The sequence below is a fragment of the Ahaetulla prasina genome, chromosome 5 (genome assembly GCF_028640845.1).
Source record: "Ahaetulla prasina isolate Xishuangbanna chromosome 5, ASM2864084v1, whole genome shotgun sequence".
Taxonomy (NCBI): Eukaryota; Metazoa; Chordata; class Lepidosauria; order Squamata; family Colubridae; genus Ahaetulla; species Ahaetulla prasina.
In genome coordinates, this window is record NC_080543.1 from 138512213 (window position 1) to 138539736 (window position 27524).

The 27524-nt window shown below is 42.6% G+C and overlaps 2 protein-coding genes across 3 annotated transcripts; one reads left to right on the forward strand and one right to left on the reverse strand.

The window, feature by feature from the left end:
* Positions 1-2210: 2210 nt before the first annotated feature.
* SLBP (stem-loop histone mRNA binding protein) lies at positions 2211-9168 on the reverse strand. The gene is made up of 8 exons (XM_058186403.1): positions 9015-9168; positions 7488-7613; positions 7070-7174; positions 6627-6686; positions 6222-6353; positions 5398-5547; positions 4209-4293; positions 2211-2992 (listed from the first exon to the last, which is right to left on the reverse strand). Exons 1-8 carry the CDS (start codon positions 9059-9061, stop codon positions 2951-2953), a joined length of 747 nt encoding a protein of 248 aa, XP_058042386.1. The 5' UTR covers positions 9062-9168; the 3' UTR covers positions 2211-2950.
* Positions 9169-12976: 3808 nt separating this feature from the next.
* TACC3 (transforming acidic coiled-coil containing protein 3) lies at positions 12977-26357 on the forward strand. 2 transcript variants are annotated; one of them, XM_058186639.1, is made up of 16 exons: positions 12977-13138; positions 14722-14884; positions 15655-15785; positions 17002-17730; positions 18603-18687; positions 19123-19294; positions 19853-19899; positions 20012-20142; positions 21064-21154; positions 22248-22418; positions 23177-23253; positions 23767-23810; positions 24363-24523; positions 25325-25431; positions 25527-25647; positions 25803-26357. In XM_058186639.1, the coding sequence occupies exons 2-16, from the start codon at positions 14723-14725 to the stop codon at positions 25869-25871; spliced, it is 2298 nt and encodes a 765-aa protein (XP_058042622.1). In that variant the 5' UTR covers positions 12977-13138; position 14722; the 3' UTR covers positions 25872-26357. The 2 variants fall into 2 exon arrangements, with proteins under 2 accessions (XP_058042622.1, XP_058042624.1); XM_058186641.1 differs by having other exon boundaries at positions 17005-17730.
* The last annotated feature ends 1167 nt before the right edge of the window (positions 26358-27524 follow it).

The following is a 27524-nucleotide window of genomic DNA, read 5'->3' on the forward strand; positions in this document are numbered from 1 at the left end:
GAAAGAGAGACTCTGCTCCCACCTTTGTTTCTTAGATACAGGCTGCAAAAAGGATTACTTTAGCCTCTCTTTTTCATATCACTTGGGGTAAGGCTAAAAGCCAGATAACACTGGAAAAGTGGAATCCAATTTTCCTCTTTCTTCTAGCCTTTTTAAAAAATTATTTTGCATTTTTTTCACAGCTTTCAATTTCTGGAAATCATTCCCATAACTGACAAGGAGGAATGATAACGTTGGCAAAGGGAGCGTCCGCTCATCCATCACTGCTCTATCTTGTTCCAACTCATTTTGCATGTCTAGATAAACATATTCACATATTTTAAAAAACGGAAGGAGCAGGGAAGATTTCATACTACGTACTTAGCCTCAAAAGCAGAGACTAATCTCATGAGCTTTTATAGGAATCACTTTCGCAATGGGCCCTTACACCTGACCCCAAATCAACTAATACACGAAACGCATGCAGACTGCAGAACAGCTTCAACTAGGAGAAATGGGCCATTCAAAGTTACAGAAGGTGACTTAAGGCAGATTTTAACCCTTACAACTGTTCAAGGGACTGCTGTAGTGCCCCACGTTCACAGGATCAAAATTGGCATGGAATGATGATGGTTGCAGTGTCCCAGGGCCACCATCTTGGCAACCTTCCAACAAGCAATAGTGAAGCCATATTCACTTAACTGTTACTAATTTAACAACTGAAGTGATTAACTGAACAACTTTGACAGGGAAGGTCATAAAACGGGGCAAAACTCATTTTAACTGTCTTGCTTAGGAACAGAAATGTGGAGCACAATTATGGTTGTATGCCGAGGACTGCCTGTACCTCCACAAGGCCAGCTGACTAAGTAACAGCATTGGGAAATTTATTTTTTCATCAAGCACCTTGTTTCAATATTGGGGATCAAACGGCTAGTGGATTACCCAGCACTGTGGTTGTTTGAATGCATTTGAGAAAAAGGATTTCATTTCAGTTAGCTGACACGGGAATCCATCACAAGGCAAAATGGCTCAAACATGTAGAAAGGAAAAAAGGCGGGGGGCTCCTCCCCAAGTTCCCTGTAGATGCCTGTAGATAACCACGGAGCTGAGCTTGGAGGGAGAACGCAAAGGCCCTTAGCCAAGCATGAATTAAGCCAGAGAACATGAGAAAGGAAGCTAAAGTTTGGCTAAACAAAAGCTGATTGTGGTTTGTTTTCCTTTACAGCTAACAGGTCAATTTTCTCTCCCAGGTGTCCTCTCAAGTAAACTTTCCGTATAATTCAGGTCAAAAGGCAGAGTGGTTGAAAACATGAGATGTAGGCTTCTAGTTGAACAACTACATACAATTTACAAAATTAGAAAGCAGACAAGCAGGAGACTCCCATCCAAATTAGCCAACCTAAAATCTTACCAAGGAGCCCTCTGAAGGATTACCCCCACCCCCACCTTATAAATTAGTTTTGTGCAACTGAAATGAGACTTCGTGTGTGCATAAACAATTTTAGCTGGCACTGTTCAGGAAGGCCTATGAAAGGATGCTGTCTCCTGAGGTGGTATCAAAAAAACACATGCAATTTGACTCAATTAAACACTGGAATTTCCCATGCCGGTTTTGGTGTGCCTGTTTATTTAGGAGCAATAATGCAGTTAAGCACAAATGCTCAACTCCACATAATCAAAGGGCATTTCTTGAAGGGTGAATGGACTATTGACTCCAGAAAACAGAAACCCAATCAGTAATTGTTCAGCTGTAGCAAAACAGGCCAACAATGACCAGGAAAAAGGGATTTTTTTTGCTGTCACACCTCCCAAAACCAGCCCCCTCTACTCCACTAGTTCTTGGAAACTAAAATCCATTTCTGAGTTGGAACTTGTGCAGTTCAGTCTTGCGGGATTAGACTTAAAAGTTGTTTTGGGGTTGGCAGATCCCAAAGCAAGATATAGTTTGAGTCAGATACTCCAGAAGTTTTGCACCAAAGGCATTCATTTTGCAATCCAATTTCATTTATTCTTTCACTCAGAAATGAACCCATCTGATTAAATTCAGCGGAATAACCTAAACTATGTGAACACAGCTGCAATTTCAAAATAATTTTTTAAAGAATTAAGATATAATCCAATCACTGGTAGTTAGTCCTCTACTTACAACCGCAATACCACGCAAACAGCTGGTTTGCGTTATTTGGATCTTTATCTGCACCTCCTTCCAGAATGCTTGAAAATGACACTTTTATTTATGTTATACAAAGACAGTCTTGCTTTATTTATATTTTATTCCATACAAAAACAGCAACAATAGTAAAAAAAATTATATTAAGAATGAATAAAAATAACATTCCCAGGCTCCCTTCATTCAGGCATCCTTAAAAGCACACACAGCCCTGCAGAAAATTATTTACAAGTTATCAGTTTAAAACTCAGGTGAGGTGTGTCACCCAAAAGAGGCCTGCATATCCTGGGAAAAGGTGATTGCCAATTGTTTGGTAATTCTGAAAGAAAGAATTTGAAAAGCATAAATTCTCACATTGTAAAACTTACAGGGCAGGATGCGGAACCACCATCTGTCATGGTTAAGAGACATTAACCAAGTGCTAAAACTATTTTCTTACTAAAATTTTATGTTTTAAAACTGCCAAAACTGTGGCAACGTTGCCCACTTGGGTTTTTCTTAACTATAATCCAGTTGCTTACAAAGCCACCTGCTTCATGTGCAGGTATATAAATTAGACAGTTACTCAATTACATAGGACTCCATTTTTATGCTTTCAAAGGAGGTCAGAGAAACATTGATTTTCATCTTAAAGTTGCCGCAGCTCTAGATGGCATTGCAGAAAAATTTCTCATTTGTTTGAATCTACTGGAGTTGCCCCTTCCTGACAACGGACCCTGCAGGCCACACGATTCTACCGGTGACATAAGCTTCATACCAGAAGGTGCCTCTAGCTAGATTTAGTCATCAAATTGATGCTCAATTCTTCTTCTCAGTTTGGTTGGTGTCTGTACAATTCACCTGCAATAAAAGGTTACCAAATTAACATACCAGGAACTTCATAATATTATTGCTTAATTTTACTTAAGAAATATGCTGCATTTATTGGGCACTACATCGAAAAGCATAGGATCCTAGGGCGGGGGGGGGGGAGGGGGCTTTGGAGGTCTTCTAGCCCTTATACCATCCCACACAAATGAAAATTTGACAACATAATTCTCAATACTCAGAAGTACAGATAGTCCTCAACTTATGACCATTCAAATATACACTGGAACCCCCAAATGGGACTTACCACATGGATTCAAAGTTCTGATATTTACTCACCCCCATGGCCATTTTGGGTTATTGGCAACTGGCTCAAATGGCTGTTTGCAGCGCCCTGCGGCAGTCACATGACCATGATTTAAAGTTTTGCCAGAAGCCACATTTACCTGTTTCTCCAGCAAAAACCATTCCATAGCAAACAATGAGTCTGTTAAATAGCCATGCTGTTTGCTTAACAACCAGGGTTCTTGCTTTAACTACCACCCCAGAAAAGAAGGTCTGGTCATATGGTGACCTGTTTTACAACCATCCCAACCTATGACCATAATTGCCAGGCTCAACTATAGTCATAACTCAAGGACTACCTGTAGTGAACAATCTACCCTCAAGAAATCACAATTATTCTCAATAAAACTGTACGTGACAAACACCCAGGTGCATACTCTCACCTGACTTTTCTATACACACCAAGGACTCATTCATATCCTATTAATTTCGACCTCCCTTCGCTCAGGAGATATAACCTTTCTTTTTTTCCCTGATCGCTTCCCACCAAAAACTTACAGCCTTATTTAATATTTTAAACTTTCCTCTGACCGTTGCAATGACATACATTAGTCAAGATTATTCCAATGGCTGAAGGGCTGTCACTGTAGCACATCCAGTACAGCTTCCACAACAGACGCCCACTTGGTTAAGTCCCACTTAAAGCAGTGACTGTACTAATGGCAGAAAACACAGAGAAAGGGAAGGAGAAAAGACAGCATGCAAGATGATTGAGAAATGAAGCAAAAAGAGGAAATTAAATTAGGGTGAGAAAAGAGGCAGATAGTAGATGGAAAGATAAGAGGGGGGAAAAACTACTTCGCAATGGGCAGGGATAGACTAGGAGTATACAGACACCACACAACTAGCAATTTATACAAGCTGACGCAATATTACAACTTAAACCAAGCTTGGAATTACTTACATTGTTGTCTTGGGAACTTCCCTGTAGCACCAAGGAATTACTTCCTACAGATTCTGTTTCCATATCACCGAGATCAACAGGGCTACTGCAAAAATAAAACATGGAATTAGTAATATTAGAAAATGTTTCTAATGTTGGGATAAAGGAGAGAATTTCGCTTAACCCATTTAGCCTCTTTTTAGACACAAAACCTGCATCCTGATTTACCCAATGATCTCAATATTTGCTAGAAGTTAGGCAAATGGGAATTGAAAGTATAAATCACATGTAATTTTCAATGATTTCTAGTATTACATTTAAATAATTCAGAAAAATATTCCAGCAACTTGTTTAATGATGTTTTATTAATGTAAAGATCCATTTGTAGACAAGTAGATAGCAATATAAACAAAACCTTCAGAAAAACAATTGTTTTAAAATAACTGCATGTACTCTGTACTCTGCACCAACTATGTTCTGGAAGTGGCACAAAATTCTGATAACAGGCTAGTACATCATGTTAAATAGCTTAGTGTTTTTTTAAAAAAAAGTTTAAAAAAAGAGTTAATTCACTACAAAGAAAAGGAATTGTTATTATCAACATACGTAGCACTATAGCTGCCTATATTTTGTAGAAAACTACACGTAGTCCTCACTTAACAACCGCAATTGAGACTAGCAGAAATCTTGCTAAGCCACGTGGCCAGAGAGAAAAGCACCACAGACTTAATGGACTTAAAAGCCTCGTCTCCAATGTGGCTGTTAAAAGAAATCACCTGTTGTCATTAAGCGAGAAATCACATGACCACAAGTTGCCCTTTCACTACCAGTTTCTCCACTGATTCCACTTATCCAAAAAAGTGTACGAAGGGCAGTCATGTGACCTTGTGATGCGGCAACCATCACAAATGCCTGCTGGTTGCAAAGGGCCACCCACACCCTGGGGACAAAATGGAAGGACCAGTCAGCACTCTTGTAACTTTGAATAATTGCTAAACGAGGCAGTCATTAAGTGAGGACTAACTGTACTATGGTTATTAAACTCAATTCCACAAAAAAGGATTATGCTGCCCTTAAGCTAAACTTGATAAGAAACAAGCCTGATAAATTTCAAAAACTTGCCATTGCTAAATGATTCCTGAGTTAAAATAGCACTCAACGTTTAAAGGCTTACTATTTATGCGCCCTTAGAGAGACTGCTGCTACTTACAGTCCTTGTACATCGGAGCCTTCTTCATGGGGAGGGTCCCAAAAATGCAACGCAACTTTCCAAAGCCTGATCTGTTGATCCCAAGATCTCCGACTGTACTTTTTAAATTTATTTGGAGTCCTTGGATGGACCCCTGGAACCCGTAGACACCTTGGAAACAAACAGTTCGGCTACTTTTAGCATACCACCAACCTTCAACAACTTAGCACTGCAATTTCTGGATAATTTTTTCCAGAGCAAATAAAGCCATTTTTTTTCAAGCAAATAAAGCAGGCCTTCTGATTGCAAGGTTGTTCAGAAATAGGACTGCTCGTCCTCCAACAAGCCTGTGCCACCCTCCTCTCAGCAATGCCTTACTGCAGTTTATATTTGTTTCAATATTTACATTAAATATTTAGTGCAAATTTGACACCAGAGACGTCCAGTTTCTCAGAATATTCTGCCACAGCCCTCAATGTAGCCATTTGCAAGAACAGTAATGAGAAATTATAGTAGCAACTTATTACAAAGTGGGTGGGCCAGAAATCAGTTGTGACATTATGGCCAACTTTCAAGGGATAATTTTCTGAGCTCTTATTTTATCCTTTTCCCTTCTGCTCCCCTGCCCCCATCAAAAGCAAGGATGTGTTTCTTAGAAATATGGTTTATACATCTGATTCAAGATGCTGGCTCATCTATAATGCTATAAAAGATTCCGATGATTTATGAGACTAAAAAAAAGGTGTAAGTACCACTTCGGAGGAAAAATTCATTGTCTTTACTTACAAATTAAATTATACTTTGTACTGAAAAGAATCTCCACTCTGTGAGTAAAGAGAGCTTACCTAGGAACTTCTTGAATATATCTGTCATATGCCAATGTATTCTTCCCGTAATTTATTTGTTTTTGTCTCCTCATTAGAACAGCCTCGTCAGTTTCCAGTTCCACAGCCGCTGTAGATTCCTTGGAATCCGAACTGGAAAATATAGTTTCATTTTTAATTTATTCTCGTTTCATGGCTTTGCATTCTCAGACACAAGCCGAAAGAGATTTATTTGGGAGCCCACCCATGCTTTTCGTGCTATTCTGCCCTTAACATGGGAAATATCTCCCCTTTTCTTCATTTCCCTCATATCTTCTTATTCCCACTCGCTTTTAATATAGCCGTACTTCAATTATTCAGTCTCATCAGCCTCCATTTCACAGATCATCCCTGGTAGATTTGTTATGAGCAATGATTTTTTTTTACCTTCCAGTAGAGGTCTTCCTTTCTCTTCCAAATTCATTTATCAGCAGCTTTCTTTTGTATCTGTAAAACATTTGTTTTTTAAATAAAATTATTTTCAGTGCATGTGTTGCTACAGTGCTGTTCTGCTACAGCATTGTTGGTGTTTGATTATTTATTTAATAAATGTAACACTTAACAATAGTCTCACATTTGTTAGAAAGTAAGACTCTTACCCACATTCTCCTGACCTACCGGATTTATCCACAAGAGCTAGCTTTTTCATAGCACATTCTCCAACTTAAGTCTTACAGCATAAAATGGTTTTCTATTTTGAACGCAAAAATGTCTGCTACATGGAAAAGGGGTAACACCTTCCCTATCTTACTAGATCTCCCTATCTCAAAGAATAAAGATTTATTTTTGACCTTAGGTCAGACAAATTGAATTTAAACAAATCTCTGTACCTTGCCATTTCTCTGTTGACGTTCGTCCTCATTTCATCTTCTTCCACTGCACTCCCCCAGTCTGAACACCTCGAATGGGGCTTGTGGCCCTCTGGGGTTGTGAAACTGTGAACACCAAGTTGCAGGAAAAACAAAGTAGCATCTTTGTCACAATATTTAAAACACACAACATAATGTACCCCATGGTTAAGCCAAGCCATCCACAATGTATTACTGTACCCTTCGTGAGTCATGAAGTACTTTTGAGTTACTCTATGCAGAACAGTGCTTATCCTCATTTGTTTAACACCAATATGCTACTTAAAAATATTTAGTACAGTGCTAAAATATTACCAGGAACTAAACATTTTATGGCCACCTCTGCCTTAAGTAGAACTTCACTGTGCTTAATCGTGAGGAACTATTTCTGTACACCCACCTCTCTGATCTGCTATCTGCCAGACTGTAGGAATCGTAATCTGTGGTTGGGCCGCTGGGCTCGTGCGAATTCCTGTGCTTCCCATCTGCATCGCGCTTCCTGCCTTGACTCCATGAAGCGGTTGATCTGCCAAAAGCAGCAGCAGTCAGGGAAAAGAAATTACAAATCATGGGTCCTCCTAATCAGAAGCTTCAGAAGCTGGCCTGGGGATCAGCCATTTTGAATTGTTCCTAGCTCTTGAATGCAGGTAATCCTTGACTTAAGGACAACAACTGAGCCAGGCTTTAAGTTGCTAAGTGAGAAATTTGTTCAGTGAGTTTTGCCCCATTTTACTTTTCTTGCTACGTTTGTTAAGTGAATCCCTGCAGTTGTTAAGTTAGTAACCCAGTTGTTAAGTGAATCTGGCTTCCCCATTGGTCAGGTGGTCACAAAAGGGGATCACATGACCCTGGGCCACTGCACCGGTCATAAATATGAATCAGTTGTCAAGCATTAGAAAATAGATCGCATGACCATGGAGATACTGCAAGGGCTGCAAGTGTGAAAAATGGCTGGAAGTCACTTTTTTCAGATCTGTTCTAACTATAACTGTCACCCAATGAGCTGTTGTTAAGTTGAGGACCGGCTGTACGGTGTAAGGGGCGGGGGAGAGAGAGCCATCCTGCTACAGCTGCTCCTCGCCTTACAAACCGCCACTGGGACCGGAATTTCAGTCGCAGAGTGAGACAGTTGACAAGCAAGTCGTCCGGTGCTCGTATCCCAATTCTGTCACGGTCGCTAAGCAAATCACGTGATTGTTACGTGAATCCAGCTTCCCCCAATAGGCCCTGCTTTGTTTTCAGGGCGGCTGTAACTTCGAACGGTCACTAAGCGAGCGGCTGTAAGCCGAGGACTTCCTTATAATGAGGACTTTGGAGGGGAAAAGCAGAAGTGGGAGGGAGGGAGGGAGGGAGGCCGAAAGAGAAAAGCAGCAACTCCTCCTTCCCTTTATAAAGCTTTCCACTCCTCTTTTTAGGAACTACCACCCAGAGCCAGGCAGCTTAAAATAAATACTTTTTCAAAACTTTCCATTCCCAAAGAAAGCAGTTCCGGGCGGTTCCCCCCCCCCCGCATCGGCCTCCGTTTTTTGGAGGAGTCCCATCTGAGGGGCTGTTTTTTTACCTCACCGGATGGGCCGATTGTAGCTGCCTAGGATTGTGTATATACGTGTTTGTACACACACAGTTTTTAATCTGAATTTAAATCCGCTGATTGTCCAGCTTTTTGTATCCAAAACCCCCAACAACAACCCTGTGAGGAAGGAGCGACCCAGAGGATCGCGGTGTGGGCGAGAGGGGATTTCAACACGGGGCTCCCCTCGGGCCATCGCCGCCAAAGCCGGGCTGAGCTGAGGCGCCTTATTTGGGTCACAAGGAAGAAAGAGAGAGAATGAGAGGAAAGGCCTCCGGGGCTCCGCGGACGAACGGAAGGCGACAGAGCCTCCCCGAGGCAGCCACAGGCCATCGATGGCCCCACCCGGCGACTTACCTGCTACGAGTCCGGCCGGCCAAGGGGCTTCGCTGGCGAAACGACATGACGGGGGGCGAGACGGTTCCGACGATTCTCTCCCGACGCCGCCAACCTCGCAACTGAGGCGCGTCAGGTAGCGCTGCGCGCGCCAACCCAACCGGCCGCTACCACGTCGAAAATGGGGGGATCTCAGTAGGGGGCTTTTTCTTCCCACTTCTTCCTTTCACAGCTCTGGGACGGATTATCCAGACGCCTTCAGTGGATGACATTTTCTCCGCTTCCGAGTGCTTTACCCTGAGGTAGAAAAGGCCTCGGGGTGGCTTTTATCCTCCTCTCTTCAGAACCAGCCTCCCCCCTATAAGCGGCGTGGCGATGGTTTGCTCTGGCGCGCGAAGCTCCGCCCCCTCTTCCTCCCGCCCCCCTTTTGCCTGTTTGGGCGAACGGCGCTTTGGCGGGAAAAGTTTGCAAGCCCGGACGGGCCTCTGCACCCAGGAGGTTGCAGCAACGCCGGGCGCTTTCCTTTGCGGCTTTCCGTGATCGCTCCCTTGGCCCCGCTCGCTTGCTTTCCTCGGCTGAAGCGGCTTCTCGACGAGGGATCGATTGCTCGTTCCTTATCGAGCAATTTTGCCAATTTATTTTGATTTCCTAAAGCATTTGGGGGAGGGGGTATAGAATAGAATAAGGGGCGTGCCTACCGTCCCTGTCCTAATATTCCTTTTTACTTTTTTCATGGATCCAAATTATGTTTATACTTTTACCTGTTATCTTATATACGTTTGACAAATAAATGAATTGGATTGAATTGAGTTGAAAAGTTTAAAAAGCAGCATTGGCAGGAATTCTGATCCAATAAAACAAGACAATTTAAAATTGCTTCCCATTTTTAGTTAGGAACAGAAATCTGGCATATATATTGTGCAAAGACACCCTCTGGTCTTGTGTAGACTTTCCTAGACGCCTTGCCAAAATAAGAGCTGTTTGCCTGCATGTGATTTAAAAGTTGTGTCTTTCTGCTACGCTGCAGGAAATTCCCCAAAATTACAGGCTGAGATGGTCCCAAAGGTGTTTTTTTTCAAAAGGCAACTGGACTTTCTTGATTGTTTCACCAAAGATGTTTTGTTTCTGTAGAAAGTCAGCACCCGCCCACCCTCCTAGAGAATGAAATATTTTGGGGCGTATTAAAAAGGCAGGATAGAATGTTTTCCCTAAAGGGGGGGAAGGGAGGCACAAACCAGCCCCAGTCTCCCTGCCCCAAGCAGAAACTGAGGAGGGCAGCCTTACAAGTGCAGATTTGGTAATCCATTCAGAAAGACTGGGTCCAACAGATATTCCAGATAAGCAATACAATTAGGCAAGCAAAGGAGAAATTTCCTGACAGTGAGAACAATCAACCCATGGAACAGAAGTTTCCTTCAGAAGTTGTGGTAGCCTCATCCCTGGAGGCTTTCAAGAAGAGACTGGACTGCCATCTCTCAGAAATGGTGTAGGGTCTCCTGCTTGGGTTGGGGGGTTGGACTAGATGACCTCCAAGGTTCCTTCCAACACTGTTAATCTAGCTAGCTAGCTCAGACAAACACCTAGGATTTGCATTTCCCCTTCTGCCTATAGAGCCAGCCATGGCCCTTCGGGAATCTGACAACAACCATTAGAATATTAAAAGGCCATGTTCTAGCACAGGAACAGGAATCTCAAATACAAAACCATTTTGTCAGCTGTCCCAGAATTGCACACTGTGTGTATTTGTTTTGGTTCTGCCAATCAATAAACGGACATTTCTTTCTTAAGCAGCCTCCATTTTATTCCCAGCTTTGGAACTGGATCTGGACTTTTCTCATCAAGGAAAAAAAAGTCCTATTGCTTTTTGAACAATAGGACGACCAGGGTCTGGATGGCTGAGAATCTTCATAAAGATACAGGCTGAGATTCATCTATTACCCTAGTGTAAATCCTATACAATATGATAAAACACTATCAGATACTGTTTTATTATGTCGAACTAACACTAACACAATCATTAAAGGAAAAGGTTCCCCTCGCACTTATGTGCTAGTCATTCCAGACTCTGGGGGGCAATGCTCATCTCCGTTTCTAAGCCGAAGAGCCAGCGCTGTCCAAAGACATCTCCATGGTCATGCAGCTGGCATGACTAAATGCCAAAGGTGCATGGAGCGCTGTTACTTTCCCACCAAAGGTGGCTTTTCTACTTGCATTTTTTATGTGGTTTCGAACTGCTAGGTTGGCAGAAGCTGGGACAAGTAACAGGAACTCACCCTGTTAGGCGGCACTAGGGATTCGAACCGCTGAACTGCCAACCTTTCGATCGACAAGTTCAGCATCTTAGCCACTGAGTCACCATGTCCCCTTAACACAATCATTAGTTTTACCAATACTCCAATCGAAAAACTGCCAAAGAGCCATCAGTAAACAGCCCAACCAAAGAATCTCTAAGACCCAGCCACCCAGACTGGCAAGACACCAGAATATAAACTGGCAGCAAACAGCATGTTAATGTTTTGATGTTTGATTTTGTAATGATAATATTACCCTAGTGTAAATCCTATACAATATGATAAAACACTATCAGATACTGTTTTATTATGTCGAACTAACACTAACACAATCGTTAAAGGAAAAGGTTCCCCTCGCACTTATGTGCTAGTCATTCCAGACTCTAGGGGGCAATGCTCATCTCCGTTTCTAAGCCGAAGAGCCAGCGCTGTCCAAAGACGTCTCCATGGTCATGCGGCTGGCATGACTAAATGCCAAAGGTGCATGGAGCACTGTTACTTTCCCACCAAAGGTGGCTTTTCTACTTGCATTTTTTATGTGGTTTTGAACTGCTAGGTTGGCAGAAGCTGGGACAAGTAACAGGAGCTCACCCTGTTAGGCGGCACTAGGGATTCGAACCGCTGAACTGCCAACCTTTTGATCGACAAGTTCAGCATCTTAGCCACTGAGTCACCATGTCCCCTTAACACAATCATTAGTTTTACCAATACTCCAATCGAAAAACTGCCAAAGAGCCATCAGTAAACAGCCCAACCAAAGAATCTCTAAGACCCAGCCACCCAGACTGGCAAGACACCAGAATATAAACTGGCAGCAAACAGCATGTTAATGTTTTGATGTTTGATTTTGTAATGATAATATTACCTAGTTTGGGTAATGAAAGTCTGCAAAAAAAACAAGGACACTCAGCACCAAGGACCCCTTCCTCCTCCTCCTCCTCCTCCTCCTCCCCTCCTTTTCTCCCTCCTCCTCCTTCACTCCACAATCCCCATTCCCTTCTAGCACTGATGATGTTACTAGCTGGGTCATAAAACGTCTGCAAGAAAACAAGCAAACTCGGGGAGCACCCAGGAGCCCTCATTATCATTAGTGTGTTGTTGTGCCACGATGCAACATAAGCTACCAGAGGTTAATAATACGAACTTCTGTACCTTGAAAGATTATTGACCCCTGAATATCTCAGCCACCATTCCTCCATTTTCAAAAGAATTTTGTTTTGCAATTTTTATTTCAATATTTACTTGAAATTGATTTAACGTTGGGAGAGCTATTGCTCCTGAAACTTTTGTTCTAGTTTAAAAAAACACGCTGGATTAATTAGCCTGCTTCCATCCATTTATTTATTCATTTAAATATTTCAGCCACCCATATTCCTCTACCAGATGGGCGGCTTGGGAGTTATAGAATAATAAATGAAAACAAATTAATAAACCCGTGTGTTTCAATCTCAGAACTGGACCACGCGCATGCGTACAAAACGCATAAAGGATAAACATCAAACCGCTCGCCGCTTCCGGCCTTCCTCGTCCAAGTTCGGGCCACGCCTCCCGGACCACGCCTCCGGGGAGGGGTTCCCACGGGTGTCATTCGGCGCATGCGCGAGCGCCCGGCCGGCACCGCCTCAAACGTGACGTCCGTCCATTCCAAGCTCTCCATTGGCGGAGAAGGGGCGACGTTCAAATTTGAAACGGGAGCTGGCGTTGAGGTGGGAGGGTTGGGCAGCGGCGTTCGGAAGGCGGTGAGGGAGCCGGGCTGACACGCGTCTCCGGCCCATTCCCACGTTGTTTTCTTCCCCCGTGTCCGCGTCCCCGCCCCCGGCTGAGCGCAGAGGGGCTCCGAGGTCGCTCCCTCAGGTGAGTGGGTGGCGCGGCGCCTCGGGCGAAGGGGGCTCGCGGGGCAAGCGGGTCGTGGGAAGGCGGCCCTGGGCTCCCCGCTTCCCCCCCCCCGGGCTCTCTGGCCCCCGCGTCCGTCGCCCAGGCCCCGCGGCTCTCCAACAAGCGGGGTTCCCCCTTGGGAAGAGTCCTGCTGGTGTGAACAGACTCGGAGGTCCTAATTTATTATTTTTATAATAAAATAAAATGATATACAGTTATATATAAAACAAAAGTAGTTTAATATATATACACACATACATACAAGCTCCAGAACTGAAATAATTAAAATTTTATTCTACTAAGCTTTCGTCAGCCATTTGCTGACATGTCAGAGTATTAAACTACCATTTTTGTTTTACAAATAAATATACCTGGAACTTGTATTTTTAAAATACTTTGTCTTATATAGACTATAGACATATATATGGACTAGAAGACCTCCAAGGTCCCTTCCAACTCTGATATTATTATTATTATTATTATTATTATTATTATTATTATTATTATTATTATTATTATTATATAATATATATATAGAACCTTCCGCCGCGAGCTTAAGACACATCTATTTATTTGTGCAGGGCTGGCCTAGGGTTTAATTTTAAAATTAATTTTAAACGGGGTTTTGTACTTTTAACTATAGTTTTAAATTTGGCCTAATGGAATAAGTTTTTTAAATGTTGTTTTAACATGTATTTATTTTATACTTTATGTTTTATAAGGCTGTAAACCGCCCTGAGTCCTTCGGGAGATAGGGCGGTATAGAAATTTGAATAATAAATAAATAAATATATATATATTAGAATAATTACAAAATTTATATTACTGCCTACTCACACCTGGCAACTCAAGGCGGCTTACAAAGATATGGAAACACCACATAAAAGAAATTAAACAACAAAAAAAAGAAAAATAATAAAATAGTAATACTGCACTTTAAAAAAATGACCACCTCCTGCCCGACAAAGTTATGCAAATTATTTATAAATGTCAAAATACTCATCATTTATATATTTATATATTTATAAACTTGCTGTATACAGTAGGAGGAGTCCTTGCTGCGCTCTGAGTTTGGTTATTTTCTTGCAGCGGTTTCATTACCCAAACTAGGTAACATCAATAGCGCTAAATGTATAATTATGAAAATTATTGTTACCTTGAATTAAGGGATTACAGAGTTGTAAAAAGGGAGTATTGTTGCCCATCATTTTCTTCCTGACCACGGAATGTCTTCTCCTCCAGGAAAATACCTTCAGGTACAGAGTCTGGCTCAAGCTAGAATTCCTTATTTTCAATTCTGTGTTTCAAAGAAGTATGGAGCCTTGGCTGAAAGGCCCTGTCCTGACCGCTGATGGGGAAAGCTTATTAATGCTGCCATTTTTGCAAATCTGAAGGGGATGCAGGTTTTTCATTCCTGTCCTTGAGTCCGGTTTCAAAGCTGCTGCCAGTGGTGAATTAATTTAAAGAAGCGAGGCACCTGTGTTCAGAAGTTGTTGCATTCCAATGCTGCTATCCTGAAGCAAAATTCTCAGATAATGTGCTTTACATGCTTGGCCTTTTAGGATGAGCCTACATGCTTTAAATGGAGAAAATGCCGGTGAGGACATAGCGCCCGGAAACTGTGCCATGCTTTGGACGTCTGCAGAGGCCACAGGCAGGTCTTCCATCCTTCGGCTGTCGCAGAAAGAAAATCTGCCACCCAAAGGAGTAGTGAAGCCTATGAAGGTATGCATTGATGTCTAGCTGAGCCATTTTATACCAGAAGGAATAGGGAGAAAAGGCATCTACGGTCTTGTAGCCAGGAGACAGAACACAATATCCCAGAAGATTGGCTGAATACCACTTTAGAAGAAGCTATTAGCTGGGGGGGGGTGTGTGCAAAAGAGATGCGTTTAGGCCCGAGTGGGCTTGGATAGTTGGTATCTCAGCATGTTTTTTATTGTTTTTCTTTATTTATATCCCACTTTTAATGTTTTTACAAATAACTCAAGACAGTGACAATATATACACACTTCCTCTTATTTTCTCCACAGCAACCCTGTGAGGTGGGTTGAGCTGAGAGAGAGAGAGAGTAAGTGGCCCAAAATCACTCAGCTGGTTTTCGTGCCTAAAGTGGGATTTGAACTCATGGACTCCAGCTTTCTAGCCTAGTGTCTTAGCCATTAGATCAACTGGCTCTAACTGGTTTGTTAGCTCAGCACTGCGTAAAAGACCGAGGGATACAAATGAGTATTTATTTGTTGCTTAGTTTTTACTTTAGCTCTGATTTTTTTTAAAAAGTTTTCTGGGTGATTTTTTTTTAATTGCTGGAATTTTTAACAGAACTATTTTTGGCCTCCTGGCTTGAGTGTCTCTTAGCAATGGAATAGCTGAATATTAATGTCCTTTTAAATATGTAAAAAAATGCAGTTGTAAGTTTTTTCCCTGCTGTTCTGAACAGGGTTATTCTCCCACCTCCACCCACCCCTTTTTTTTGTTTGTTTGTTTGTTTGCAGGTAACTTTCCAAACCCCACTGCGGGATCCTCAGACTCACAGGATCTTGAGTCCAGACAGAAAGAAAAAGGCTGAAATTTCTCTTGTCGCAGAGATGACAGACCATCTTCTCCTGCCTACATGCACTGCTGTGTGAGTAATCACTTGTCTAAGATGCGTTTGGAGAATTTTTAGACCCAGACGGTCTATTTTCCCAAAAGCCTGTCATTCCCTTACAGAATTCACCCTCTGAAAGAAGGAAGAGTTCCTTCCCTGTAGAAATTGGCATTTTTCTCCCTTGGAAGCCTACGCAGAGAAAGAGGGACTTGTGCTAAAAGTACTTAGTTGTTTAAAAGCATATTTAAATATGGCGGCTATTCTTGGCCCTTAGGTCTGGAAAGGAAGGATAGTTGCCTTAGCTTGGACCTTCTGCGGTCAAACATTTTGATGCTTCTTGCCTTCTCTCTGGTGGGCTACGTGAAGGCCCTCAACAACCTGTTGTTGAGTTGGCGTGAAGACCTTTTTCATTTTTCCGCACATGTCAGGATTCCAAGATCATTAGTGAGTTGAGTCTAGGAATGGGTTATGCAAGGATGGTTTATGTTCTGTTTTGAGCTGTTCAACCAAATATTCTTTCTATAGAAATTAGTTAAGTTCTGAAATAATAGTGGGAAAATTTGAGTTACAGCCTGTCTTAGATATGAAGCCACCAGCCATTTCCATAAGTTTCTCCTTGTGTAGACTCCTCCAGAGTCATGTCTAATATAAAGACCCGAGAAAAAAATTCTACTTTTTAGTCTTCCAGAAAAACAGTTCTTAACCTTTCATTCTGCCAAGCTTTTCCGGGGGGGGGGGGATATTATGATCCAGATTCAGAAAGGAGCATACTTATTCAATGTGCTGCTTATATATTTGGTGTGTATCTGTAGGGTCATTGTGCTCTAGGTCTCCAACCTTGGCCACTTTAAGATTTGTGGACTTCAGCTCCCAGAATTCCCCAGGCAGCTTGCTGGAAGCTGAAGTCCACAAATCTTAAAATGGCCAAGGTTGGAGAGCCCCGCTCTCTGAGAGGTTTGTTGTTTTCTTGCAGATGTTTCATTCAATATTTATTTCCAAATTATTCCCATGGCATTCAGATCAGATCAGCTATCGGTGTTAAAGAGTAAAATCAAAGCATCCAAGGAAAGACAAATACTCTGCTTCAAAACAGTATCTCAGAAGTGGGTAGTGTATGTCCTGGTCAATAAACAATGGACCCCATGAATTCTAGCCTCTTCTCCTTGGTCTTCCTGAGTGCCAAACAGAAGCCGCCTTTCATTCAATTTCAGTATCCTTTAAAACTAAGTAAAGTGAACTTGTCTCTTTTCAGCAGGAGTCAACCAACAATGACCACGGAGATTACTTCAGGAAAGCAGAAGGTGCCAACAGAAGGGAAAGTCCTGATTCCTGATCTGTCAGATGATCTAAGCTTCCTGTCCGCTGGCCATGATGTTGAGCCATTTCAGAGCTCAGGCAGCCGCCTGAATTTCTCTAACAACCAGAAACTGCCCCCTTGGGAAGATTTTACTGGATTTTCCCTTCCAGGTGGTTCGTTATCCTTTCCTCAAAACGTTCCTGAAAATACATCCTCTGAGGAAGCAGGCTGCACAACCAAGAATCTTTTCTCCCTCCTGGACTCCTTACTGCACGATGATGATGTTTCCAAGCAAATTCGAAGTTGCGATCATGCCCCTAACCTTGTTTCTAATAGAACTTGCAATCCTGAGCCCTTACCAATATTCTACTTACAAAATCCTCCCTTGCAGCCCATTCAAAAATTCGGGAGCTTTGAAAATCTAAACAGTGACGAAATAAAGAACATTGAAAAGGAGACCAGCACTGAAACGATAGAGAGCTGGGCTCCCAAACTCTCTGACTGCATGATCTTTGATTCTGACTTCGACACTTTTGGGTGTGCGCCCAACATTCCAGCCACTGGATGCCCTGCACCCGGTTTAGAGAAATCTGAGGTCCCAAAAGATGAAGCAGACACTCTGCAAACACAGGAACCGAAAGCAGCAGATACATTTGTGACGATGGAATTAATCCCCAGCAGCCTGTAAGTGTTTGGGGACCTCAGCCGGACTAATCTTGGCCTTGAAATATAGCATGTATTGGTAAAGCGCTTGTAATCAGGGAAGGCCAGAAATTTACCTTTGGGTGAAGTGGTGTGCATCTAGTCAATTGTTCTGGGTTGCATTATCAGATTTTTAAAAATTTTGCTCAATATCCAGTTTTTTTAGCCAGTCCAAAGTTTTGTTTAACTTCATTAGGCTAGATTTTGTCCAGTTTTTAAGCATAAACGTTTTATCAATATTGCAAATAATGCAAAATTTATCTTGAGCTGGAAAACAAACATCTCCACATGGAAAGTTTTAATCTGTTGGAGTATTTTGATTAGTTTGGATTCTGATCGAATACAAATTAGAATGTTTTGTATATTTTACCGTGGGAAATAATTAAGCCTCTGCTCCCGTGTTCAGATTTTCAACATCACAAAAGTACATCAATTGATATAGCACCTTCGTAGTGTTGCCTGCTGTCTAATTTTTTGAAAAAAATTGGTCAGAGGGCTTATTGGAATGGAACGGAGTGAAAAGAAAAGAAGTCGCCTCGTGGCTTCTTCTGAGCTTGGAGTACTTGAAACCATGGTTCTTAGCCTAGAACATTTGGGGCATGCTAGTAATTTACACTGCCAGTTATTTGAAAAAAGCTAATTTCCCCCCAAAGCTTACATAGCTGTACAATACAGAGAAAGCAGGAGAACACCAGAGGTATTGAATTGCAAATGACTTCCTTAAAAAGCACAAAAGATTTGTGAGTCACCTTGAATCACATGGTTGAGTTAAGCAGCTACAGGAATGGAATAAAATGAAATGTCAAACATTGTTACTGTCAGGTGTTCTAATATCAACCATCTGTGTTGCACAGGAAAGAGATTAAAGATCGGATTTTAGCGAAGAGCCAGACTGTGGCTGAAAATGATGCCGGAAGTGAACCTCCAGAAGAAACCAAGGTATCGTCCCAAAAGTTTATGCCACGTGGGCCTTGCAGAGAGAGAGAGAGAGAGAGAAGGCTTCTGGGGGCATTGCGGAGAACACCAGTCTCTCTGATTCCTCCAAGGGTTCGCAGTAAAAGTCGATCCGATTTATTCCGTGGCTACGCGTCAGGTTCTTTGACACGTTCTCCACAGTGAAACGCTGTTTGAGCTTCTGCTTCTCCTCCTGCTGATTTCACAAGTGGCAGGGGGCTGCTCTGTGGGATTGGCAAAACGAGATTAGCAGGACAAGACTTCCGCTGGGACAATTGGCCTGCAGTGGAATAACCGGCCGTTATGTTGTTATAGCACTGCTCAGCAGAACAAAGGGGAGAAGTTTAGCCATATGTGCAATTGGAACTAACCGCTCTGCCTGCTGAACATGTCTCCCCTCCCCAAATATTGTTTACTTAGGGGAAGCCAGAGAGCATCTTATCTGAGGCCCTGGACCCAGGACGTGTGCCTCTGAATGGGCAGCTGCCTGCAGGTGACCTGTTGCCCCAGGCCCTTTGCAGAAGGACAGAACCGGAGAGCGAGAGTAACCTGCTCTTTACAGAAAATGAAGAATTCAGATCCCCTATGGAAGGTAGGTGTGAGCCTTAAGTCAACATTGGAAGGTTCCCATAAGCAAAGCTAGTAAATAGTCACATGTCCCTGTTGATTTGGTTTTGTTTGTCCTGTTTCAAAGAAATTGGGAACATTATTTATGCAGAGCTTACTGAAACCCTGCAGACAATAGCCACCAGACTAATAAACCAAAATTTTGCCCACTGTTTCAAAATAGAGAAGAAAACCCAGAGCTGCACCCATAACCCCGGGCAGTTTCACTAGGCTGCAAGTGCCGTTTTAATGAAGGTGAGGTGAGCCTCCAAGAGAAAGCCAGGGGCGTTTCTTCATCTAGAGAAGCAGTTGTGTTAAATCTGTTAGTCCACGTTAGTAATTATTTCAGAATCATCTTTGATTGGAAGCTTTGGCAAAATAGTTTCTGTTTGGTTACAGCAAATAGTGAAATTGATGAAATGACCAATGGGAAGAAAGCCGGTTGTCAATTGCAGGAAGGCTTTGCTTTTATTTGTCTCTGAAAGTAATTTATTCTGCAACAAATTTTTGATCTGCATTGCGTCTCATCTGTTTTTCCTCCTAGTTCTCGGAACCCAAATAGACTATCTAGAGCAATTTGGAATGGCCTCGGTAAGTAAGATTCTTTGTTCAAGGACACTGCCCTGTGCACAACTGCTCACACGTACACAAAGTAGGTGCGAAGTGGCAGCCTGTGTCAACTTCACAAGTGCGTTTCTTCCAGCTGAAGGAATCTGTCCTGAGAAAGCAGTCCCTGTACCTGAAGTTTGACCCTCTGCTCAGGGACAGCCCTCAGAAGAAAGGCCCGGATCCTGACCAAGCGGCTTTTCCGGTAGCTGCATTGCTACAAAACGGGTAGGGGTTGCCTTTATTTTTATTTTTTTAAGTGAGAATGTTAGAAGCTCATTTAGAGACCTCTTTAAATGCAGTATTTATATTTCAAAGTTGCCTTTCTATGACTGGAAGGCCGGGCTCTCTCCTGTAGGACACAGGTAGTCCTCGAGTTATGACCCCTAATTGAGCCCCAAGTTTATGTTGTTAAGTGAGATGCTTGTTAAGTGGGTTTTGTCCCATTTTATGACTTTCCTTCCCCCAGTTGTTAAGTTAGTCACACGGTTGTTAAGTGAATCTGTTTTCCTCGTTGGCTTCACTTATCAGAAGGTCACAAAAGCTGATCACGTGACCCCCAGACACTGCAACTGTCATAAATACAAGTCAGTTGCCAAGCTTCTGAATTTGGATCACATGACCATGGGGATGCTGCAGTCATAAGTGTGAAAGATGGTCATAAGTCACCTTTTTCAGTCCCATTGTAACTTTGAACGATCAGTAAATGAACTGTTGTAAGTCAAGGATGACCTGTGCATCTAGAGAACACGGCAGCCAAAATCAATAGTTGAAACAACCTACTCCAAAAATTAAGTGGAATTAGATGGGGGGGGGGCTTCAGCTGCCAGGGGTTGGTCTGGGCCCCTGTCAGGGCTCCACAGCTGCCATCCTAGGAAGCTGGAAGCAAGACTCAGTGACCCCAATGGGGAGGAGAAGCAGAAGTGTTCAAAGCCCTCCGGCTTGGCTGGCTTCCTCTTCTGAGCCGTGCAGTGCCGCCAGGTTGACGGAAGCGCTAGTGACAGAATACAGGCTTGGTTTGTTTTCAACCATTGAACTTCTGAGCCAAGCTGAAGTCAGGCAGGTGCTATTGCTACTTTAAATCTAACAGGTAAGGGGGGGAAAGACACCTGATCTACAACATGTCTGCCATTGTTTCTTTCTAAGCAGAACTTCTACAAAAACTGCCTCCACTGAAGTCAGAGCACCGGAAGAGGAAGAAAAACTGGTGGAGCTTGACATTCCCATCTTCCCAGATCTGGTAAGTGCCATCCAAATATTTCTGGTGGTTTGTTTCCTTTAATGTTTGTAGAATGGAAGCCAACACATTGTCAGATTTGTCTACAGAGATTTTCCGTCATCTGAGTCATGGTTGTCCAAAGGTGCATTTTCAAGAGGCAACTGGACTTTCTGGTTTTTCTTCGAAGACATTTCACTTCTCATCCGAGACGTTTCTTCAGCTCTTTATAATTCCTTCCATCCTTCAACATCCAGCCAATGCTGAAGAAGCTTCTTGGATGAGAAGCAAAATGTCTTCAAAGAAAGACCAGTCGCCTCTTGAAAAAAGCACCTTTGGGGCATTGTCAGATTTAAAACAGCAAAGTATCGCTGACAAATGAAGTTTGGGCCTTTGTGCTTCCTGTTTCATGCCGCAGAAAGTACCAGAAGTGTCTTTAGATCTGCTCAAGACTATTGGTCAAAGAAACCACTATTCTCACCTAGGAAGAGGTAAGAAATTAGGTTTACTATAGGTAGTCCTTGACTTAGGACTACGATTGAGGCCAAAATTTATGTTATTAAGCAAGGCGTTTAAGTGAATTTTGCAGCCTTTCTTGCCACAGCTGTTAAGTGAATCACACTGCAGTTGTTGAGTTAGTAACCCGGTTGTTAAGTGAATCTGGCTTTCCACTTGATTTTGCTCATCAGAAGTTGATCACGTGACCCCGGGACACTGCAACCATCAGAAGTTTATGCCAGTTGCCAAGCGTCTGTTGTTGTTTTTTTTTTTCTGTAAAAAAGTTTTATTAAAATTTTTCTTTCATCCTACATGTTTTATGAACAGAGTGTTGACTGGGTTACATCTTATACATTTTGTATATATTAATCTTTTTAATCTATTACAATCTTCCCATTTTTTCCATATTCATCTCTTTTATATAGTTCTTTATCACAAATTAATCATTTTTCACCTCAGTGATCCCAATTTTGATCACGTGACCGTAGGGAGGCTGCAATGGTCGTAAGTGTGAGAAACGGTCATAAGTCACATTTTTTAGTGCTGTTGTAACTTCGAACATTGAGTCAATAAGCTTTCCTTGAGTAATACTGCCGATGTTTTCCGTTTCTGGCCACAGGCGAAGGCACCCGCGGGCATCCCCACCGCTCAAGAGGGGCCCTTGTTCTCCTGCGCTCAGCCTTTGGAAGCTGTTGCAGATGTGCTGCAACCCCGTGAGAAGGACGTGGAGGAAGCTTTGCAGCAGGTGAAGCTTGAGAGGGATGCTGCTGTCCAAAACCTCACTGCCAAGGTAAGAACTTCACCGCTCTTTGTTTTGAACCTCCCTCCGTACCCATCCTACCGGAAATTAATACTTCATTTTCTTACGTAAATGCCGTTCGATGGGTGGAGCCATCCTTTAGGCCAGGGGGCTCCAAATTTGACCACTTTAAGACTTGTGGACTTCGACTCCCAGAATCCCCCAGGATTCTGGACGTTGAAGTCCACAAGTCTTAAAAGTGGCCAAGTTTGGAGAGTCCTGCTTTAGACCAGACCTAGGCATTCCTGGTCCGACCCTTTGGCTGTCCCTAGCCGTCCCATGGCGGGGGCCACAGCAGCAGCGTCCCTATTGATTGGCCCTCCACAACTGTCGCAGTTTCAAATGTGAGCCCCTTGGGAAAATTAATTGCCCCCGTACCAGTTCTGTGCAAGCCCTTCTGCCTTTGCGTGTAAGGCATGATTGCTCTAAATTCTGGACTCTCCTAGAAGCCTCAAAAGGCAAAGGAAGATCTTCCACTTACTCATTTTGCAAAGCCATCCAATTCCACGGCTGCCATTTGGTCCCCTCATTTGTATGCTCAAGGGTCTTGTGGTAGAGGTTTTATCCAGCTTCCCCAGTGGAATTTCCCTGACCAAAGAAGGCTGCCGTCCTAGGACTCTGCTTTTCTTGGAGAAAAATTAGGGAAGCCGGATGAAAAACAAGGCCTAGCTAGGTTTCTTTCATTCCCTCCCGAAATCCAACAACCCACCTCTTCTTGCTAAGGGTTTGGCGAATTTTTGCTGTTTCAGGTCCAGGAAAAACAAAAGGAGGCTTTGGAATGGAAGAAGAAGCACGACAAAATTTATGCTGAAAAGAAAGAAATGGAGTAGGTATAAGTTAGATTTGCTTCCTGAGGAGAGGGTGTGCAAGTGAGGGTAACCTTTGTCTTGTGAAGATGCAGAAACTCAGAATATCTGTACCCTGACTGAGGTTTTGGCACAGATAGTCCTCGACTTATGACCACAACTGAGCCCAACATTTCTGTCCTTAAGTGAGACATTTATTAAGCGAGTTTTCCCCTGTTTTATGACCTTTCTTGCCAAGCCGCAGGTTGCCAACACCCAGTCTAACAGATGAGACTAGGTGCCTCTCCTGCTTTCATTTTGCACATTGTCTGTCTTGCCCATCTGTTGTTCTGAGAGAGCAAATGATCTTCTCTTGATCTCCTTCACCACCTAGTTTTACTAGGAGGGCCTGGAAGTGAAAGGAAAGCCCGTCTTCAGAGAATGACGACGTCTCAAAGGCACCTGCTGACAGCAAGTGGGACCGATTCAGCAGTGTGACATTTGATTAAATATCCTGATGGCATGTTAAAATAATTTTCTTCTTTCATTTTCAGAAAAATTGTTGCAGAGTTTGAGGACATCATCGTACAAGTGATGGGTAGGTTCAGATTAGGTGCTGTAAAAATCTATTTCTGAGGAAGGAGCCATGCCCCACAGTCGCCTCCGGACTTGGCATTTTGTGCCTGAGACTTGAACGCATGAAACTACCTCATCTGCAGTCGGCTAGAAAACAGTCTGGATGGCCAGATTAAGGTGTTGTGACACTACACAACTTGTTAGTGCCAAGTTGTTATGATCAGAGCTAAGGAACACTGGGAACATAGTGATCGTGGGAGGGTTTCAGGTTGGGAGATTCTGAGATTAGATCCCTCTGCCCAAAATTTCTAGATTTTAAGATGTCCCAGAGGTGCTTTTTTCAAGAGGCAACTGGACTTTCTGGATTTTTTTTTTTCTTTTGAAGACGTTTTGCTTCTCATCCAAGAAGCTTCTTCAGTTCTGACTGGATGGAAGGGAAGGGAAGGATTTATATTCCTTGCAGACAGCTGGTCCTTTGCATCCCTTTTAGAGAGAGGACACAGATAAACCTCCAAGTGACAGGGGACCCCTGGCCTAGGACCTTGTGCCAATTTCACTGACTTGTTTTCCGCAGAGGATTGTCAGACCCAGAAGGAGCTTGCAAAACAAGAAGTGCAGAAAGCCTTGGATGCAAAACAACAGGCGGTCTCTGACCTGAATGCCTTGGAAAAGTCTTTCTCTGAATTCTTCAACCGGTTTACAAAACAAAAGGAGGCCATAGAAGGATTTCAGAAGGTGAGGGGGCCTTTTTTTTTTTAGCTGCTTTTGACTCCCTGAAACGTTCATTTTTTTCATGACAAGCGTTTTGGCTTTAAAGGATTGAAGCGTTAGGTGTCCTTTTCCTGAATGAGGATCTTTGCAATCAGCAACAGAGCTGCCTACATTGTTAATACAATATCAATAACTACAGTTGTGCCAAATACCAATCTTCAAACATTTGGGGATAATTTTGAAGGCGCGTAAATCGATCCTAAAACACTTTTCTGTGTTCCTTTTCAATGCTGTTAATAGCTCTTTGTGCTGATTATTTTCGGCAGGAGGCTGTTATTTCGGCTTTTAAAAAAAAAAAAAGATATTTGCTTTTTCACATAGGGAGCCAGTATTGTCTCCTGGTTAATTACACTAATTGGTCAGAAGAGAAGCGTGTCGTTAAATGCACATTTATTTTAAACAAATTCCAGTTTCTGTTATCTGGGTTTGCTCTACTGGAGAAAAACAGTTTTGCCTCAAGAACGGTTTTGCCTCAAAAGCAGGCAAAATGCTGCCTTAAATGTCCACCTAAGAATGTTTAAGAATTCCCAAGAGTTTAGCAGTGATGCTGGTGAAAGGAGCTAGGACTGGCATTTTATATTTCAACATCTAAGTGCTTATTGGCAGAGCCAGAATTGAAAGCCTCAATCTGAACCAAGGTGTGATATTCCCATTCAAACAAAGAGAGAGGATTGTTTTGTGTGGCTTTGTGTTCAAGAAGACAGTGGGGCAGGTGCGGGCTTGTCCTGGCCGGTGAAATCCAAAGGACTCGGTCTCGTCCTCTAGAATGAAGAAACGCTGAAGAAATGCGTGGAGGAGTACCTCGAAAGAATTAAGAAGGAAGAGCAGAGATACCAGGCCCTGAAGGCTCATGCGGAAGAAAAGTTGGACCAGTGAGTTGGGCGTCTGGGTCCCTCTGAGTTGGGGAGAAAACAAAAACCTTGAATGAGTTAACGTCCCTGGCTGTGTTTTTTTCCTTCCCACGCAGAGCCAACGAGGAGATTGCCCAGGTGAGAAGCAAAGCCAAATCGGAGGTGGCTGCCCTCGATGCCAACTTGCGCAAAGAACAGATGAGGGTCCAGTCGCTGGAGAGCAGCATTGAGCAAAAGGTCAGTCCGACCGAGAGCCTCCGCTCTTTCAAGCGAGGAGACGCAACTCTCTTCCTGTTCCTATGAAGGAGAACTCCATAAGTATAAATGTTACTTTCTAAATTGTATTTATGCAACATATACCATTCGATCCTTTCTTTTTCTGTCTTTAACAGGTAAAAGAAAATAAGGAACTCACAAAAATCTGTGAAGAATTGATTTCGAAGATGGAAAAATTATGCTAAGATCTTTGCATCCCTCCCATTTTGTTCTGTTTTCCAGTTTTGAGGTAGATTATTTATTAAATGTATTTCTACACTTCAGTGTCACTAGTTTGACTAATATTATTTGATATGAAATAGTTTCTTTTTATTCCCAGTTTCTGTTTCTAAAAAGTAGTTAAAGAGGCTTACTGTGGCTCTTCTGAGGATACCAAGGTTTGGGGTATTTTTGTTTTTAGCCTGTGAGTTCCTTTAAACTACCCAATGTTTGAGAGGATATTTTCTGCATTCTTGAACTCAACTTTATTGCTTCCTTATATGTTTCTGATAGTTAACAAGGAAAATTAGTTTTATTTTGTATGAAACAAATAGAGAAAATTTATCTTTCATTTTAAAAAGTGAATGCTTCTGATATTATATTGCACAGATACTATAATAAAAATTGTTCATTAAAAATTTGTTGCCTTCATACAAATCGGTATGCAAAATATTCTGTCTGGTTGAGCCATCTCTCTCTCTCTCTCTCTTTCTCTCTTTGGTCTTTAAAATAAAAATGTTTCATTAAATTTGTAAATTTACTGAGTTGTATATTTTATAACTAAATGAATAAATAGTATGCATTTAATGCAAGCAGAAAACTCAATTTATAACTCCTAATTTTTTAAGACCATGTCCGTATTTGTTAGGGACATTGAGATTTGTTTTGAATTTTTCCTAGCAAAGAACATAACATAAAACTAATAACGTTTATTATTTATTTATTTGCTGCCTATCTCATCATGGGGCGACTTATAACAATAAAAAGAAATGGAAAGAATGAAATCCATAACAGAAGTAAAACAACAGAACAATAGAAGCAATCAAAGGCAGGAGTAGGAGAGGCTCGTCCTAGTGGGATGAGGTAGATCATCAGGTGGCCTGGACCTCTGCCATTAAGGGATCTGAAGGTCATAACCAACACCTTGAACTGCACCTGGAAGCAGATGGGTAGCCAGCAAAGTTTGTTTAGCAGAGGTATATTATGGGCCATCTTAGGGGCCTCCAGGATTGTTCTTGCTGCCGTAGTTTGCACCAGCTGAAACTTCTGAATGGATTTCAAGGTGTTGTGACTCAGGCCCAAATAGGCATTATTAGACACAATCAGTTCAAAAACAGATTTTATTAGAACAACTGAGAATTAAATCATTCTCAGCGTAGTCCAAACTAAATCAAAGCAAATTCTTCATAACACAATTCTTCAGTCTTACCACCAACCTTGGTCTAATTAGGCAAACTGCTAAAGGCTTTTCTTGGCAAAAGTTCAGAAAATAAATGCAGCAAGACAAGGAGCAAGGCTATCAATGTTATTTTCCAGCAAAGAGCCCTATGGGTCTTTAATGCTGGTCTTTTAAGCCTTATGGGAGGGGCCAATCATCTCTCGGCCCTACTCCAGAGTCGTCCTCTTTGCTTGAGCTGCTCTTGCCTTCTGGCAGCTCTTCTCATGCGTGCATTAGGAACAGGCTCCTCCTGTTCCTCTGCCTCACTACTCTCAGGCTCTGGAGTCTGCACATCGCTCCCCAATGGCCCTGGCCCCACTTCTGCCTCTGACGCAGAGCCCTCATCCAGGCCTTCCCCAGCCTCCAGGACTGGCCCATGTTCTTCCTCAGCCTCATCGCTGTCCAACTCATTGCCAGCTCC